Source organism: Clarias gariepinus, chromosome 7 (genome assembly GCF_024256425.1).
Source record: "Clarias gariepinus isolate MV-2021 ecotype Netherlands chromosome 7, CGAR_prim_01v2, whole genome shotgun sequence".
NCBI lineage: Eukaryota > Metazoa > Chordata > Actinopteri > Siluriformes > Clariidae > Clarias > Clarias gariepinus.
Window position 1 is genome coordinate 25163688 of NC_071106.1, and position 18680 is coordinate 25182367.

The window sequence follows — 18680 nt, forward strand, 5'->3', positions numbered from 1 at the left end:
TTGACCTCATTTTTGAATGCAACTAAATTAACAGAACCTCTTCAATCTGGTTTCTATCATAATATTCTTCTTTGGCGGTTAGAGCATTTGTTTGGGATCAGGGGTACTGCTTTGAAATGGTTCAGTTCATATCTTAGGGACAGGTCCTTTTCTGTTGAGTTAGGTAAATTCTCTTCATCTGTTGCTCCTATTATCTGTGGAGTACCACAGGGATCCATTTTAGGTCCACTTCTTTTTAATCTATATATGCGGCCTTTGGGAGATATTATTAGGAGGCATAACCTTTCATTTCATTTATATGCTGATGATACACAGTTGTATCTACCATTGAAAGCTGGCGTACTATTAAACCTTTATTGGCCTGCTTTGCGGATATCAAGAAATGGTTATCTGATAGTTTTCTTCGACTTAATAAAGATAAAACAGAAGTTATCGTTTTTGGACCCCCAAAATTGAGAGGTGACCTTATCAATGAGCTTGGTAAACATTTCTCCTCAGTCTCCACCCAGGTCAGGAATCTTGGTGCCATCTGAACTCTGCTTGACCAAGCAAATAAATACAGTTGTTAAGAATAGTTTTTATCAGTTACGGATCATTTCGACACTGAAATCATTTTTGTCTTTTCAAGACCTGGAGAAGGTCATTCATGCTTTTATCACCTCTCGTCTTGATTATTGTAACTCATTATACTTGGGTCTTTCTCAGTCATCTATTGCATGTTTACAGTTGGTACAAAATGCTGCTGCAAGGCTGTTGACCAGGGCAAAGAAAACTGATCATGTTACACCAATTTTAGCTTCTCTGCATTGGCTTCCTGTCTATTTTAGAATTCAATTTCAAGTGTTGTTGTTTGTTTTTAAAGCTCTTAATGGTCAAGCCCCTTCTTATCTCACAGATATACTTACTCTTTTTTCATCTTCCAGATCTTTAAGATCTTCTGACAGGGCTTTTTTAGTTGTCCCTCGATCACGATTAAAAACAAAGGGTGATAGGGCTTTTTCAGTCGCCGCCCCCCGTCTTTGGAATAAATTGCCATTGGACATCCATCTTGCTCCATCTATTACAATTTTTAAAACGATGTTGAAAACACACCTTTACTCCCAGGCTTTCTGATTGGATTTTATTTATGTTTTACTGTCTTATTGTTTTATTATTTTGTCTTATTTGTTTGTTTTATGTTTTTATCTCTTGATTTTCTTAAGCACTTTGGTCAGCTTGCTGAGGGAAATGTGCTATATAAATAAACTTTACTTACTTACTTACTTACTTACTCTGGACGTGTGCAGCTCATGCATGAGACACTAACTACGTTTATGCCTAAGGTCACAGCCATAGTCAACGCTCACCCTCTGGTGCCAGAAGAAATGAATGGCCAATGGGGGTCATCATAAAGACAATTCCAAGTCAGGATAAACTTGTAAGAAAGGTTGAAGTAAAGGTTACTTTGCAAGGAGTCACAAAGACTTACAACAGGCCTATTTCTGACCTTGTGTTCCTTTTATTCCCAGTCTGGTGTTAGTAAAAATGGTTGTGGTATTGTAACAGGGAAATTACCAGATGGGCAGTGTTCTGCCTCTACCAGTTCAGTTTAGATATCTGGACTTTTATTTTGATAATATTTTTACAAAGAAAGTGGGAGAATGCGAAAGTAATTTTAAATCGCATGGTGAATTTGCATGGCTTGTTCCCTGGTGCCTGCTTGGTTAGACCTTTGCAACGGCATTCCTAGTAAAGTGAGTAAAACTAAAATAAAATAAATGTTTAATATTGTGATTTTGGATCTTGAATCTCTATTGAATCTCCTATATTTTATGTATTTTGTAATTCATGTTACTCATGAATTCTCTGGTTCATGTATTTGTATTACAGTTTCACAACTTTTTTTTATGATGAAGACGTTAACTTCACCCCCAGTGTCCAGAATTGTGGGAAGATGTTTAGCTTGCTGGATAACTTCCTGAGGCATTCAGTGAGACCGATACATCAACAGTTTCATGAAGATGTCGATGTGTGAATACACTTAACTCCAGCTTCACTCCACTCTTTGTAAAAGATCTTTCTCAAGGTCTCGAATTGGCTTTGCTTGACAAATTTGCTATGCAAATATTGTGGTACATCTTTTCTTACCACACCTTCATCCTTCCGTTAAACTTTTCATGAATATGCTTCAATACAGTATTTGCTAGATGATTATGTGGCATACCCTCCCTGTGGAGGAAATCAGTGATCATCTTCTGAACAGCTGTCAAGTCAGCAGATTTTCTTATTTGTGTACTGAACTAGTCCGAAAGATATGTTATGTTTATACTTTATCAATAGTAGTTAAAATAGTAGGTAAATATTCAAATATTTTGAGGTGATGGATTTTTTTGTTGTTCATGACCTGCAAACCATAATCATAGAATTAAAAACAAACAATATTTGAAATATATTTTACTTTACCCGTAATAAATGTAAAATATATGAGATATCCTCTTTTTAAATTAAAGAATTTCTTTCATGCTCTTCTAATTTTTCGAGATTCACTATAATAGAGCAGAAGCTTTACAGCAAAAAGTTTAATATTAGGGCTACAAACATGGTCTTTTACAATAGCACCACATGTTATTATTAACAGTCTACCCTCCTCCTTTCCTCTTACCTTTTTGCTGTCTCCTCCTGTCCTCCCAAACAGCGCTAAAGCCATTTACTGTAAAGCTGGAATTGGATATTTCATCATGTAGCCAAGTCTCTGTAAAACACATCAGACTACATTCACAAAAGATGTTCTCTGTCTTAATAAAGCCATCAGCCGATCCTTCTTATTTTCCAGCAATCTCGGGTTACCCATAATATGAGGGGGGATATATGTACAGTGGGAGCCACGTCAAACAGTCGCCTGGAGCATGGCAGGTCCATGGCAGAACCATGACAAGTCCATGCACAATCAGTGCATGGAATGTGATCACCCCCGATGATGCAGTTAGCGATGCCCCGCCCTATAAACGCCCCACATGCGCTTTCCAAAAAGATGGTTGCACTGCTGTATAATCCTACTTATTGCAATATTTTTTAAGACAGCCTTAATAATCTTAAAAAACACGGTAACATTTGTAATTTATCTATACCGATAATATAAAAAAGACTATGTGTCTGTTTATTATTTCTTATTTCAGCTGTGTTCATAGGTTTAATTAGCTATTTACAAGACAACGTGACGCACTAATGGTTATAAAGATTCAGACCGATTGAATTTAAGAATGCACCCCTAGAAACCTAAAACACGAACACACACACACACACACACACACACACACACACACACACACCAAAGAGCAAAGCGGAGATGCGCATTCACACCTTTGACCGTCTTTTGTCGTGTAAATGAGTTGTCTTGAATTTTGTCTCGTCCTTATTCACCTTCCAATTTCCCAGCGCACGCACTCTTTGTTTGTACTGTACACTGTTGCTATGTTTGTTAGGGCACTTGGTTATACACAGTACTTTAATGTATGAAACACTTACTTCCTGGTTAGTTTTATTTCAAATATAGCTTATTACCTTATTCCGCAAATAAACAATGTTCCCTTTTAAAAGCTACACTTGATGCTGTGTGAAAACGCTATGGTAACATCTTTTCGTGTTGCCGGTTGTAAAGCATGTGTGTATCAAACACACCAAATTTTGGCTTATATAACCTCGCTCAGGTGACGTCGTCTGATGAGACGGACCAGCAGGTTATGAATAGGAGTGAACCGAAAACATTCCTCAGATCTTTTTGTCTTCAGACCGCCGATCTGGCAGAGGTGCATGAGACAGACTGCCCCCTCCTATCTCTCGCCCTCTCATCTGATCGGGAAGTTTCTCTTTCCACTTCACAAGCGCGCCTCAGTGCTTCTTGTGAATGTGCAGGAGAGACTTTCTCTTTTGCTTCTGCGGAAATGGAAGTAGCTACCTCAGAATGCTCCTTTAAAGAGGACAGAGAGTATGAGGAGCTGCTTAAAGTAATAACACGTGCAGTCGAGTGGCTGCACATTGGTCGCAGGAGCAAGCCATCCCTAAGCGCTCTAAGTTAGACAACAGATTTCTGTTAGGTGACCAGGAGATGGAGCCACAACGCGGCTTCCTCCCCTTTTTGGTGACCTCCACAACGAGTTAACTCGTTCCTGGAGCAAGCCCTATTCATCCCGTATTTTTGTACCTTAGACTTCATTTTATGCGAATATTGTTGATGCGAAAGCATGGGGTTATTTGATGATGCCCCAGATAGAAGAGACGCTCGCGGGCTATCCCTCTCCTGGGACATCATCTTCCCTGAAAAAGCCAACACTTCCCTCCAAGCCATGTAGACTCTCATCTACCCTGGTGGGAAAGGCTTTTCAGGCAGCAGGTCAGGCCGGCGCTTTACGGCACACCATGGTGGTCTTGCAGGCATACCAGGCTGATCTGCTAAAAGACTTGTGGATTGTGGATGACAGAGCATAATGCCGGGCTACGGACTTGTCTCTTTAAGCGAACAAGCAGACGGCACGTGCTATCGGCTGTTCTATGGCTTCCCTGGTATCCGCAGAAAGGCACCTGTGGCTAAACCTGACAGGCATCAAGGATAAGGATTGAACATTCCTCCTTGATGCCCTTGCCCGCCTTCCGGCCTGTTCGGCAATGCTGTTAATTCCGTCGGCAATAGGTTTCGGGAAGCTAGGCTTTATAAACAGGCCTTCGGGAAATTTCTTCCCCGCCGTGCTCAAGAGTCGGGACTGTCGGCCACCCAGTCTTGACCAGGTCTGACTCTCCACCAGGTGGGAGGTGCAAAAGAAAAGCGTTAGCAGCCGGGCATCCCCTCGTAAGGACTGGGGTACGGCTGGCCCCTTACAAGCCGCTTCAAAGAGATCGGCCTGCCGCACTGTCTTCTTCTTTAAGAAGAAGTCCTGAAGCTCATGCGCCCAGGACCATGGGGGAAAAAGGCTACAGGATTCAGTTCGCACATCGCCCTCCACTTTTCAACGGCGTGGTCTCCACTTCCGTGATACCGGAAAGGGCGCATCTGCTAACTCTCGAATTGCAGACGTTGCTGGAAAAAGGGGCCATAGAACATGTTCCCCTACACAGAGTCAGGCTACTGTCTCATCACCTGAGCAGTCGTTATTTTTTGCTTTCCAAGAAAAACAGGTCCAATTCTAGATCTTCGCGGGCTGAACCGCTATCTCAAGAAGCACAGATTTAAAATGGTAACTGTCAAAATCATTGTTTCACAAATCCAACCAAGGGATTGGTTTGTGACAATAGATCTGAAGGACGCATATTTTAACATACAAATGTTGCCACAACACTGGAAGTTCCTAAGGTTCGCTTTCAGGGGCAAAGCTTACCAGTATCGGGTCCTTTCATTTGGTCTAGCTCTATCTATCGCACATATACAAAGTGTATGGATGTGTATGTGACTCCAGGGCATCCGTATTTTAAATTACATAGACGACTGGCTGATTCTGGCCCAGTCTCAGGAGCTAGCGCTTCGACATTGGGATGTCGTCCTAGCTCCTCTCCATTCTTTAGGATTGAGACTTAACGCTACGATAAAGCGTTCTCTTTCCAGTTTGGAGGACAACATACTTGGGTGTCACATGGGATTCGATCATTATGCAGGCACAGCTGTCTCCCGCTCGTATCGAATCCATTCTTAGCACCCTGAAGGAGATCAAGCTAGACCAGAAAATGACTGTCCATCACTTTCAAAAATCTGTGGGCCTCATGGCAGCTGAATCCATGGTGATACTTTTGGGCCTCCTGCACATGAGAGCATTTCAGTTGTGGCTAAGAGCCAGGGGATTTCACTCAAGGGCCAATCCCTAAATGCAAATAAGGGTTATGCGCAAAGTACTTTGTACCCTTTCTATGTAGTTCAGACCATGGTTTCTGACTTTGGGTCCCACTCTAAATCCATCTTGTCATTGCAAAATGTTAACGACAGACGCTTCCCTTACGGGCTGGGGTGCGGTCATGGATAGCCGTCCAACCCAGGGTAGCTGGAGAGGCCATCTTCTCGCATGGCACATCAATTGCCTCGAAATAATGGCTCTATTTTTGGCCCTACAGCACTTCCTCCAGCAGTTGAGAGGCTACCATGTTCTAGTGCGCGTGGACAACACATCGATAGTCTCCTACATAAATCGCCGGAGCGGATTGCGCTCGTGCCGCTCGAACAAGCTAGTTCACCAGGTTCTGCTTTAGGCACAGGACAAGTTCCTTTCCCTCAGGGTGATTTACATTCCGGGGCACATGAATGTGGGAGCAGACTTACTGTCCAGACAAGCTGTGACACACGGGGAATGGAGACTCCACCCCAAAGTAGTCAGATCTGGGAAAGATTCTTTATAGCAAAGGTGGACCTCTTTGCCTCCCAAGAGACAGCACAATGTCCCCTCTACTACTTTATGACTCTTCCAGCTCCCCTGGGTCTGGACGCGATTCCCCATACGTGGCTCAAATTATGCCTTTATGCATTTTCTCCGATAGCTCTGCTCCCAGGAGTCCTGGCGAGGGTCCGTCAACAGCGTTTGTGCCTCTTATTGATAGCACCCTGTTGGCCGACAAAACTGTGGTTCTCGGATCTAATATCTCTCCTTGACGGCTCACCATGGGTGATTCCAGTGAGGAGGGATCTTCTGTCTCAAGCGCAGGGGACAATATTTCATCCTTGGCCCGAGCTTTAAAACCTTCACGTCTGGCCCCAGAGCAGGACCAAATAAGTCAAGCTGGTCTTCCAGCCAGCGTAATTGAAACTGTTCTAAGTGCTAGGGCCCCCTCCACTAGAAGAGCTTATGCCCTTAAATGGAATGTATTTGAAAGTTGGTGCATGACAAAACATGTAGACCCAGTCCACTGCCGAATTGTTTCAGTGCTGCAGGAAATGTTGTTGTCCTCGGGCTTGTGCCCTAGTACTCTCAGAATGTACGTAGCCGCTATTTTAGCCTGCTATGTTCTGATTGATGGGGTTTTCTGTGGGAAAGCACCCTTTAGTTGCCCGTTCATTTGTGGAGCTAAACGGAGCTAACGTGTTCTTGAAAACAAAGCACCATCTAGTGGTGGCACCAGGTAACTGAATAAATAGGGCTTGAATGGGCGTGTTTACTGTGAAATCTTGACACGCCTTTCTGGTAGGAGAGGGAGGGGGCTGTCCATAGGGCAGCCGCACGCCATTTACACGGCCGCGTCTATTTGATGTGGCTCCCTCTGTAGGTTTAATTTTCCTCACATTCACCCTGTTGGACCTCTGCGTCCTCTCACTGTCCTCCTTTCAATCTCATTACTGATGTTCAATACAAAGTTGGATGAACAGTGCTGGCCAGCTGCAGTGCGATCATCCTTTATCATTGGCATAAAAAAAGAAGCTGGTGATCTATAATTTTTCCCACCCTGCCTGAATTCTTAGCAGTAAACAAAAATTTAAAATACACCAGTCCATTCTCTTTTCTCTAATTCTTTTACCTATAATGTCTTAGTCTTAGCACTGCAAAAAATATAGTACAGTTTAATCAGAAGTAACATTTTCTGACACACAAGTAGGACTTTGTAACATAATATAATCCTTATTGCTTTGATGCTCGTTAAGCATTGTAATGAAACATTAATGCAAGATAGATTACAAGATATGGTGATGTAATATTGTGTTACATTATCCATGCAAATAAAATGTGCAATACAACACAAAGAAAAAAAAAAACTTTCAGTACTGACAACAACAACTAAACAAACGCAGAAGTCGCTGGGAGAAGTATCGAATTTATGGGTCCAATAAAGGAGCGAAACATGACGTATTTTTGGTATGTGCATGTTTGATAAGCATGAGTAGTACAGCCTGATAAGTAGAACAAATGTATAAAATAGTTCCATGTTCCTGCACACAGGTCTCAGGTTGACCAGAAAAAAAGGAATTCCACTACCAAAAAAGAAGAAAAATTTTTGATCATTTGAGCTTACTATTATTTATAGACAAAATAGAGAAAAGAAATATTCAAATAATGAGAAAGAAAAAGCACTAAAAGAAGAGCAATTGTAACAAGCTACTATATACTAGTGCATGCAAAGATAGAGAGAGAGAGGGAGAGGGAGAGAACTAGAACCACCATACACATATTTAAAACATATGTTAGAGTGTATCAGACATGCAAGGAAAGCAATTTCACTTAAACTGGGGCTGGCAACCTTAAACACTTAAATAGCCATTTGGACCGGTTTCCCACAGAAAAGATAACACCGGGGCTGCAAAACCAATTTGTCATCTAAAATGTAGATAATACTGCATAGATCATTTTTTATGCTATGTATAAAAAATAAAAAATAGTGTGAAATCTGTGAAAATTTGTGAAATCAATGAACTGCTGCAAAAAAAAACTAAATTTTATTTCTGCATGCAACAAAAACATTATGAACTCCGGACAAAAATTATGTTGAAGGTTACTTTCAAAAATAATACTCAGTGTTTATGTAAGAGCCATTTAAGTTATTTGTTTATTTATGTAGAAGAGAAATAAGTTATGGTTTGGGTTAAGTAATTGTTAAATAATTGTGTTTAAACAATTTAATACGTTTTATGTAAATATTCAAAATGACGTTGATGTCATTTCCGGCAAGGGCCGTTTGAATTCTGCATGTCCAGATTGGAGTGCTACAGTTTTTTGACTGTGTAACATTTCCAGTTATTTAGTTATTAAACTTAAAAGAAAAGAAAATTACTGGACTTTGGATGTTATTCGAGTTCAATACACGCTCACACTTGAAGAAGAAGAAGCATAATGAAAGTAAATAAACAGATCGCTAGCCCTCACATTTAGTCAAAAAACTAGCTCTGTGGAATGGAAAAGTGAAACGAAGAAAAAAATGTGTGAATGTCGCGCATATGACAAGGACATCGACGAAAGAGGATGGTCTTTGAATGATCACGGAAACCTTTAATGATCACAGATTATAAATCACGGACATTGCGTTATTCTCTGGAGGAACGTCGCCGCATACTAAAGTTCGGATCTGCGTACGAGGTAACGGACCTTAAATCGGCTATAAGTTAACTCATTTATTTATTGTGAAGCTGAAATGCATGCGTTTGAGAAAGAAAGGTATCGCAGGTACTTTTGAACGTTTGCAAGCAGTTTGTGCACTAAAAGAAGTATGATGGCTGAGGGAGGAGAGGATGACGTTGCGATTGTTAAACACAAAAGAGTGTTTAAACCCACGGAAAGGGCCTTAGAAGAGCAGCTTCACAGGCGCATTAGTTTAAGAAGGGCAAAATCTGCTCTTACCAATAAGATCAAAGGCATTGAAGAGTTAATGACCGATGATGGAAATCTGCTGAATGTACAAGATCTGATGCAAAATGATTTTGCACAGTTGTTAACGGAGTTTACCGATTTAAACGTGCAAGTACAAGATCTTCTGCCTGAAGATGAAAAGAAAATTGGGTTGGTCCTAAAATGGATTCCTTAAGACTTTTTAAAAGGAAAATGAAAGATTGGTTGGCTGCTGTTAGCAATAAAAAAGGCCAAAATGATGAAATGGAGGATGATGTTGCTCCTCATGATAGTGCCTCACAGGTATCCATGTACAGGACTAAATCAAAACAGAAGCATGGTTCAGATATTGAAAGTGGATCAATTTCCTCCTCAATACGGTCTGCACGTGCACAAGAGGAATTAAAGCGGGCAGCTTTGCTAGCAAGAGCAGCAGCTTTAAAGAAAAAACAACAACTCGAAATCGAAAAGATGCAGCTCACAGCAAAAATGGAAGAACTTGAAATTGAAACCGCTCTTGCTGAAAGCAATGCTAAAATAATGGTACTAAATGAGTATAAACATTCAGAGGATGACAGAAGCAGTGTACGATCCAAGCAAAGGAAAGGAATTCATCTGAAGCAATTACAGAGCATGAATCGAAAACAGAGCAAAGAGATTATTCACCTTGTCGTTCAGCTGTGGGGAAAAGTAAAAATAAATGCCATGTCACTTGCAGCACCACAAGTAGGCACATCAAAAGACACTGGCCACGGTGCTAATTGTCAAGCAAACGACAGCAGAACAGAAAAAGTTAACCTTCCTAGTAAAGACATCCGAGTGTTTACCGGAGATCCGTTAACCTACAAATCCTTCATCAGGTCATTTGAGCACACAATTGAACATAAAACAGACAGTGAAAAGGATAAGCTATATTATTTAGAACAATACACTGCAGGAGAGCCCCAAGAGTTAATCAGAAGCTGTGAATATATGCCATCAAGCAGAGCTTTCAAAGAAGCAAAAAGACTTCTTCAAAGGCATTATGGAGATGAACTGATCATAGCAAGGGCCTATATTGATAAAGCTTTAAAGTGGCCTCAGATCAAGTCTGATGATGGTAAAGCATTAAGTGCATATGCTCTGTTCCTGATAGGTTGTCGTAACACATTGGAGGATGGAAAGTATATGGAAGAACTGGACAATTCAAATTCAAATTCAAATTTTATTTGTCACATACACAAACATACACAGTACGAAATGTAGTGAAATGCATTATACGACTGCCATTGACCCTAAAAGAGAATTAAAGTTTACAAATAAGAAGTCTCTCTGTGTTGGCCTTCAAGGAGCGGAATCGCTTCCCAGACCGCAACAGAGTAAACAGTCCGTTATTGGGGTGGCTGAGGTCCTTCACGATCTTCCTGGCCTTGGTCAAGCACCGCTTGCTGTAGATCGAGTGCAGGTCAGGGAGCTCGATGCGGATGATGCGCTCAGCTGATCGCACCACCCTCTGTAGAGCTCGTCTGTCCTGCATGGTGCTGTTCCCGAACCAGGTCGTGATATTTCCCGTCAGGATGCTCTCTATGGTGCAGGAGTAGAAATTCCTGAGCACCTTGGAGGGCAGTCTAAAGTCTCTCAAGCGTCTGAGGTGGTAGAGACGCTGCCGGGCCTTTTTTACCACGGTGTTGATGTGACAGGACCATGCCAGGTCCTGCGTGATGTGAACACCGAGGTATCTGAAGCTGTCCACTCTCTCCACTGGGCTCCTGTTGATGACGGGGGTCTGGTAGTTCCTCACCTGCTTTGTACTGAAGTCCACTATCAGCTCCTTTGTCTTACTGACGTTCAGGAGGAGATTGTTTCTGTGGCACCAGTTCTCCAGATTTCCAACCTCCTCCAGGTAGGCCGTCTCATCGTTGTTCGTGATCAGGCCCACCACAACAGTGTCGTCAGCAAACTTGATGATGGTGGTGGAGCTGATAGTGGCCACGCAGTCGTAGGTGTACAGAGAGTACAGCAGGGGGCTCAGAACACAACCATGGGGGGCTCCAGTGCTGAGAGTGAGGGAGGCTGAGACATGTCCGCCCATCCTTACTGCCTGTGATCTGCCAGTCAGAAAATTGGAGATCCACTGACACATTGATGAGCTGAGTCCCAGGTGTTCCAGCTTGGTGGTAAGTGTGGAGGGAATTATGGTATTAAATGCAGAACTGTAGTCGATGAAGAGCATTTTCCCATAATTCCCCCTCCGAGTGTCCAGGTGAGTGAGAGATGTATGGAGGAGATAAGAGATTGCATCGTCCGTGGAACGGTTTGGACGATAAGCGAACTGTAGTGGGTCGAGTGTGTCTGGTAGTGAAGAGATAATGAAGTCTCTGACCAGGCGTTCAAAGCACTTCATCACTACTGAGGTGAGGGCTACAGGGCGATAGTCATTGAGGGAAGCAGGATGAGGTTTCTTTGGGACAGGAACAATGATGGATTCTTTGAAGCATGTGGGGATCACCGACTGAGATAAAGAGATGTTGAACATCTCAGTGAACACAGGTGCTAGCTGGTCTGCGCAGGCTCTGAGAATACGGCCTGAGATGCCGTCTGGTCCTGCTGCTTTCCTGGTGTTCACTCTCTTGAAGGCTCTCCTCACGTCATGCTCGGTGATGATGAACGCGCTTCCGGTGCTGGCAGTGACTTTCTGTCTGCAGCCGTTAGCGCCGCTAGCATTAGCATCGCTAGCGTCTTTAGCTGCAGCCTCGAAGCGAGCATAGAAAGTGTTCAGCTCGTCTGCCAGAGACACGTCTGCGTTTATCATACCGGATGTTGGTGCTTTATAATCCGTTATTGTCCTTAATCCCTGCCACAGGCTCCTAGAGTCACTCTGTTGGAGTTGTGACTCTAGTTTTCTCCCGTAGCGCTGCTTCGCCTCTTTCACCGCCTTCCGGACGCTGTATGACGCAGCCTTATATGGTTCCATGTCCCCCGACGCGAGTCCCGTGTTGTAGGCAGCGGTGCGAGATTTCAGAGCGTCGCGGATGGTTTTATCCACCCACGGCTTCTGGTTGGGAAACGTTTTAATAGTCTTTTTTTCTACGGTATCGTCCGCTAGTTTCCCGATGAATCCCACAACCGCTTCCGTAAACACGCTGACGTCATCGTCGGAGCTGTTTCTGAACATGTCCCAGTCTGCGTCATCGAGTGCGTCCTGTAACGCGGCCACCGATTGGTCCGTCCAGCGCGCGACCTCCCTCTGAACCGGAACTTCCTGTTTCAGCCTTTGTTTGTATTTTGGCATGAGGAAGATGGCGGCATGGTCGGATTTACCAAACGGTGGACAAGATTGTGCCTTGTAGCCGTCCTTGACCATTGTGTAGCAGTGGTGTACCTTTCGCCCCTGGTGGGGCAGGTGATGTGCTGATAAAAGTTTGGCGCTGCGCGTTTGAGGTTGGCACTATTTAAGTCCCCCGCCACAATAAGCGCAGCGTCCCGGTGTTGTGTTTGTTGTTGTGTGAGTGCCTCATGCAGCTCGCATAAGGCAGTGTCCGTGTCCGCTTGTGGTGGAATATAACATCAATATTTGACATCAATCCTAGTTGTAATTTCAAAGTTGCCGTACAAGGTGAAAGAAAGGTGGCGATCGGAAGCTTTTGACATCAAAGAGCAAGAGGAAGTAAGAGCCAGATTTACTCATTTAGTTGACTTTATTGACCATCAAGCAAAACTGGTTATGGACCCTCTCTTTGGAGACATACTGGATAACCATAATGTTGTAGCAGTGAAGGCGAATCCGAAAGAGAAGTATCCTAAGAAAGGCATAAGCAAGAGCAGCTTTGCAACCAATATATGCATGGAAAAAAGAAAGCCTTCAGATGCATTAAGAAAACAGGTCAGTACACCCAAGACCAATGCCTTTGAGAAACCATGTATGTACTGCTATAAAGCCCATGCTCTTGAGTCATGCAGTGAAATTAAAGAACAACCACATACGATAAGGATGGAATTCTTGAAGTCTAAGGGCTTGTGCTTTGGATGCTTAACTCAAGGTCATATTAGCAAGATGTGTAAGAAAAGAATAGATTGTAGGGAATGCTTCCAAAAACACCCAGGTATTTTACACATTAAGGACGGCCACAAACATACAATGGACGTTGAATCACAAAACGAATTCATGTGCCCAGGTCTCCCTTAACTACCAATCAAGTAGCTTCTCGGAGTCAGCAGGAGATAACTGTGTGCTGTCAATAGTACCAGTTAAGATCAAATCGGGAAAAAGTGACAGATATGTAGAAACATATGCCTTTTTGGATGCAGGGATACGGCTACCTTTTGCACTGAAGAGTTGCGAAGGAAATTGAACCTGAAAAGTAAGCCAACTCAAATTCTACTGAGTACTATGTGTCAGGATAAGCCGGGTCAGCAAAAGCTAGTTAACAGTTTTATCCTCACAGACCTGGAAGTGTGTGCGCTGGAGGACACCAAGTATTTTGAGCTTCGTAAAGTCTTTACACACAGTAACATTTCTGTTCGAAACGAGAACATTCTAAAACAAAAAGATATCAGCAAATGGCCGTACTTGAGTGAAGTAAGCATACCTAGCATTAATGCAAAGGTGGATCTTTTAATTGGAGCCAATAATTCAAAGGCAATGGAGCCTTGGCGCATCATAAATAGCCAACAAGATGGGACTTATGCTGTGAAAACTGCGCTGGGCTGGGTGGTGAATGGAAACATTAAAAGGGACAGCAACACTGTGGAGAAGTCTAAAATGCCTTAGCATAGAGTTAATCGTCTCTCAGTGATGAAAATAGAGCGATTGTTGATTCAACAGTATAACTCCGAGTTTCCTGAACGCCACTATGAAGAGAAGGAAGAAAAGTCACTGGACGACAAACAATTCTTGCAGTCAGTGCAAGAAAACACAAAATTTGAGAACGGGCATTATTGTGTGAAATTGCCATTGAGAAATAAATATGTCAAAATGCCAAGCAATCGATGTGTTGCTGAACTGCGTGCTGCTAACCTAAAAAGGAAGCTACAAAGAAACTCAAGCTTGCTTGAAGATTACAGTAACTTCATGAAGAACATAAAAGAGAAAGGGTATGCAGTTAAAGTCCCCACTGAACAGCTTGACCACAACGACAACAGAGTATGGTACATACCACATCATGGGGTGTACCATCCAAAGAAAAAGAAAATTAGAGTGGTCTTTGACTGTACCGCTTCCTTTCAAGACATGTCTCTAAACAGTCAATTGCTGCAAGGTCCAAACCTCACAAATACACTAATTGGTGTGTAGGAGCCATATTTATCTTTTATAATTTTTCTTCATATTTACTTGAATATTTTGTTGCTGTATTGCTAATTCTGTTTATTTCTCTGAGTGTGTGCCCTCTATAGGTGAGAGGGGAAAAATGTTTAAAGTGAGATGCCACCCCTAACAGGAGGGGGGCGCTGGGGCGAGAGCACACAATTTCTTGACCGTGCACATGGAGCTTAGAGGGCATGGTGCAACAAGCCAGCAAGCCATCTTTAAGTTGTTTGTTTTTGTCATGTTTAAAATCATTTTTACTTTGATTTAATAAACTTGAGTTATTGTTTGGAACACTATCAAGCCTTTCTCTGGATCTATTCATTCAACTTGCACGCGTCAGAATATTGTATCAACACCTCTCACAGTGGCGAAGAAACAAGGGACAAATTGGACATTGAAACTTGGTTTTACCACTACAACAATCGTCAAGAAATTGCTCTGAACAGAAATGTGTTTAAGAAGATCGATTGTATTGGAATTTGCATCAAATGGATGGACAGTTTGAGACAGCATGGCAGCAAACAAAGGAAGCATCATAAAAAGGTATGTGCTTGTGGAAACAATGTGCTGAACCAGCTTTGAATGTTATTGGAAAAACTTTAAAGTTTTTAAAAGAAGGATTAAAGGAAACTTGAAAGGGATATTTGCTTTGTTGACAAAATGGCTGAGTCTGATCCAGAGCATACCCCAAACTCAGCTCAGCAAGATCTGAATGTAGTTGCTGCTCGTTTGAAGGCCTCTAGAGCAGGCAAGATGGCACATCTCACAAGAAGAATAAATATTGTTAACTCATTGATGGTTGATGTTGAATATTTAGAAGAAGTAAAGGGAAATATGTTGAAGTTCAATGAACAACTTGATGAATTCAAGTCTCTTCAAGAATCTTATGTTCAAGTGTTAAATGAAGAAGATAAAGCTGAAGACTTGAAAACCTGGTATGAGCCAAGAATGAAGCAAGTTAATGTGTTTGTTTTTAGTGTTGAGACGTGGATATCTGCCATTCAAGAACCTGGCTCCCAAGCTAGCATTGAAGTTTCTCCTGTTTTAAATGTGACTGACCAACTAAATGATGAAGATAACGTCTCAGTGGTTTCATCTATGCATAGCAAGAGATCTAGTAGGTCCAGCAGATCCAGTGTGTCAACATCTAGCTCAGCACGCATCTGTGCAGAAGCAGAAAGAGCAGCTTTACATGCCAAAGCCAATGCACTGCAACGAAAACATGCTATAGAGAAGAAAGAAGAAGAACTTCGAAAGATGAAGGAGGTTTGGGATGTGCAAACAGAAATTGCAGCCAACACAGCTAAAATTGAGTATCTAAGAAATGCTGAAAACTTTGTGACAAATGTGGACACAAAAGAAGCCATGAATGTATATTTTGAAGAGATGTTGAATAAAGTTCCATCAAGTGCAACAAACTTAGAAGAAGTGAGACCAAAAGAGACCGTTCATGCACAACTTTCTACAGCAACAGCAGCACCAAGTGTGACTATGACTGCAAGTCGTTCTTTTCTTGAGAAGAGCAAGACAATTCAACAACACACTACTGTGAGTATTGATGCCAACTCATCTTCACAAATCTCTCCTACAACTCAAGCAAGACCACTGGAAAGTAGAGACTCAACATCATCTAGTGCCATTCAAGGGCCTGATCTTGCTACAATTCTTCAGAGACAAAACAGCCTGACAGACATGCTTGTGAAACAACAACTTCGTTCCACCTTACCAAGAGGAGAAATTCCAGTATTTGGTGGGGATATTCTACAATACAGGTCATTTTTTCATTCCTTTGAGCACATCATAGAAAGTAAAACAACTGATGATGAAGACAGATTGCACTTTCTCATTCAGTACAGAAGGGGGCTACCACAGGAGCTTGTAAGAAGTTGCCAACACATGTCACCAAACAGAGGTTACCAAAAGGCAAAGCAGCTACTGAAACAACACTTTGGCAATGAATATAGGATTTCATGTGCTTATATCGAGTAAGCACTCTTCTGGCCTTCAATTAAATCAGAAGATCCAAAAGCTTTACAGGCCTTTGCTTTGTTTCTTAGAAGCTGCTGCAATGCAATGGAAGATTTGGAGTTCATGGAAGAACTGGACACAGTTGCCAACATGAGAAGTATGGCTCTCAAACTCCCATACAAGCTCAGGGAGAGGTGGCGTACGAAGGCATTTGAGTTACAAGAACAAAGGGGTAGCAAGGTAAAGATGGTAGATCTTGTCAGCTTTATTGAAAAACAAGCTAGCATCGTCTCTGACCCAATATTTGGTGATATCCAGGACTCAAGCCCAAGTAAGGGAAAGCCCAAAGTTCTGGTAAAGCCCAAATCCAAAGGCAGTTTTGCTACCAACGTGCATGTAAAACCACCACAGACACCATTGAAAGTTTCACCACTATCATCATGTCTTTACTGCAACAATGGACACAAATTAATGTCATGCTTGCTATTTGAAAAGCAGCCACATAGAGAAAAAATTAATTTCATAAGACAAAATGGAATCTGCTTTGGGTGCCTGACCAAAGGAGGTCATGTGAGTAAAGACTGCACAAAGCCTCTCACTTGCACCATATGCAACAAACAGCATCCAAGTATGTTACACATTAGACCACTGGAAACATCGAAACAACTGAAGAAAGCACCTGTGAGTAGCACACAGGTGACCATGAAAGCTGGTAAGCATCCTGGAGTCGGAAGCTCAGAGAGCTACACAGAGTGTCTGTTGTCAATTGTACCAGTACAGATTAAAAGTTCAAAAGGAAGTAAGATTCTACACACGTATGCTTTTCTTGATCCTGGAAGTTCGGCAAGCTTCTGCACAGAGGATCTTATGAGGAATCTCAACATTACTGGAAGGAAGACCAATATTGTTCTTCGAACCATGAGCCAGGATAAATCTGTGCCCTCTTACATCGTCAGTGGGTTGGAAGTATCTTCACTGGAAGGGAATAACTTCATTCAAATGCCTGAAGTCTACTCACAAAGGAGCATGCCTGTTGACACCTGTAACATACCCACAAATGAACTGTCTAAATGGCCTTACTTGAGTCAGGTAAAGTTTCCCAAGATTCCAGCCAAGGTGGAGTTGCTGATTGGAAGCAATATTCCTAAAGCTATCGAACCTTGGGAAATCATTAATAGCCGAGGGGATGGGCCATACGCAGTTAAGACTCTTCTTGGATGGGTCATTAATGGTCCTTTGCAAGGTAAACCCACAGCGAATAGGAATATCTCTCATGGTGGTGTTGTTAACAGAATCTCTGTCTTAAACCTGGAGAATATGTTGAAGCAACAGTACAACCATGATTTCAATGAGAGGTCGAGAGAAGACAAGGCTGAAATGTCTGTAGAAGACAAAAGGTTTATCAAGATTGCAGAACAGTCTATCAAGTTGGAAGATGGACATTACACTCTTGATTTACCATTCAGGAAGGACAACACAGTGTTGCCTAACAATTACCAAGTGGCAGAACAGAGACTTCAAAGTTTGAAAAGAAAGTTCAAGAGGAATGAACAATTCAAAACTGAATATACTGAGTTTCTAACAGAAGTCATAAGTAAAGGTTATGCCGAATTGGTGCCACAACAAGACTTGAAGAGAACAGATGGTAAACTATGGTACATCCCACATCACGGTGTATACCATCCACAAAAACAGACTATAAGAGTTGTCTTTGACTGTGGTGCTACCTTTCAAGGTAAATCCCTCAATTCAGAGCTTCTTCAGGGTCCTGATTTAACCAGCACACTATTCGATGTCCTTACTAGATTTCGTCAAGAGCCTGTATCATTTCTCTGATGCTAGTGAACAGGGATACGGCACAGTAAGTTATTTGAGACTGACTGATGATATGCAGACTGTACAGTACATGTGGCTTTCATGCTGGGGAAAGCCAGAGTGGTCCCGCTTAAACATGTCACAATTCCACGTCTTGAATTGACAGCTGCAGTGTTGGCAGTCAGAGTGGACATTATGCTAAGAAAAGCATTGAAGCTTGATCTCAAAAGCTCTATCTTTTGGACCGATAGTCAGTCAGTGCTGAAATATATTGCAAATGAGAATGCAAGATTCCGCACATTTGTTGCAAACAGGATCTCTTTTATCAGAGAAAACACAGATGTAAC

The 18680-nt window shown here is 42.2% G+C and overlaps 1 protein-coding gene across 4 annotated transcripts in view; it reads right to left on the bottom strand.

Annotated features, from left to right (window-relative positions):
• rasgrf1 (Ras protein specific guanine nucleotide releasing factor 1) overlaps positions 1-18680 on the bottom strand; it is a 560812-nt gene that overhangs the window by 251044 nt on the left and 291088 nt on the right. For 3 of the 4 annotated variants that reach the window (XM_053500653.1, XM_053500656.1, XM_053500655.1), the window contains exon 16: positions 2642-2731. The exons of the other annotated variant lie outside the window; for it this stretch is intronic. In XM_053500653.1, coding sequence (XP_053356628.1) covers positions 2642-2731 — 90 coding nt within the window. The remainder of the gene's footprint in view (positions 1-2641; positions 2732-18680) is intronic. 4 annotated transcript variants of the gene reach the window in all.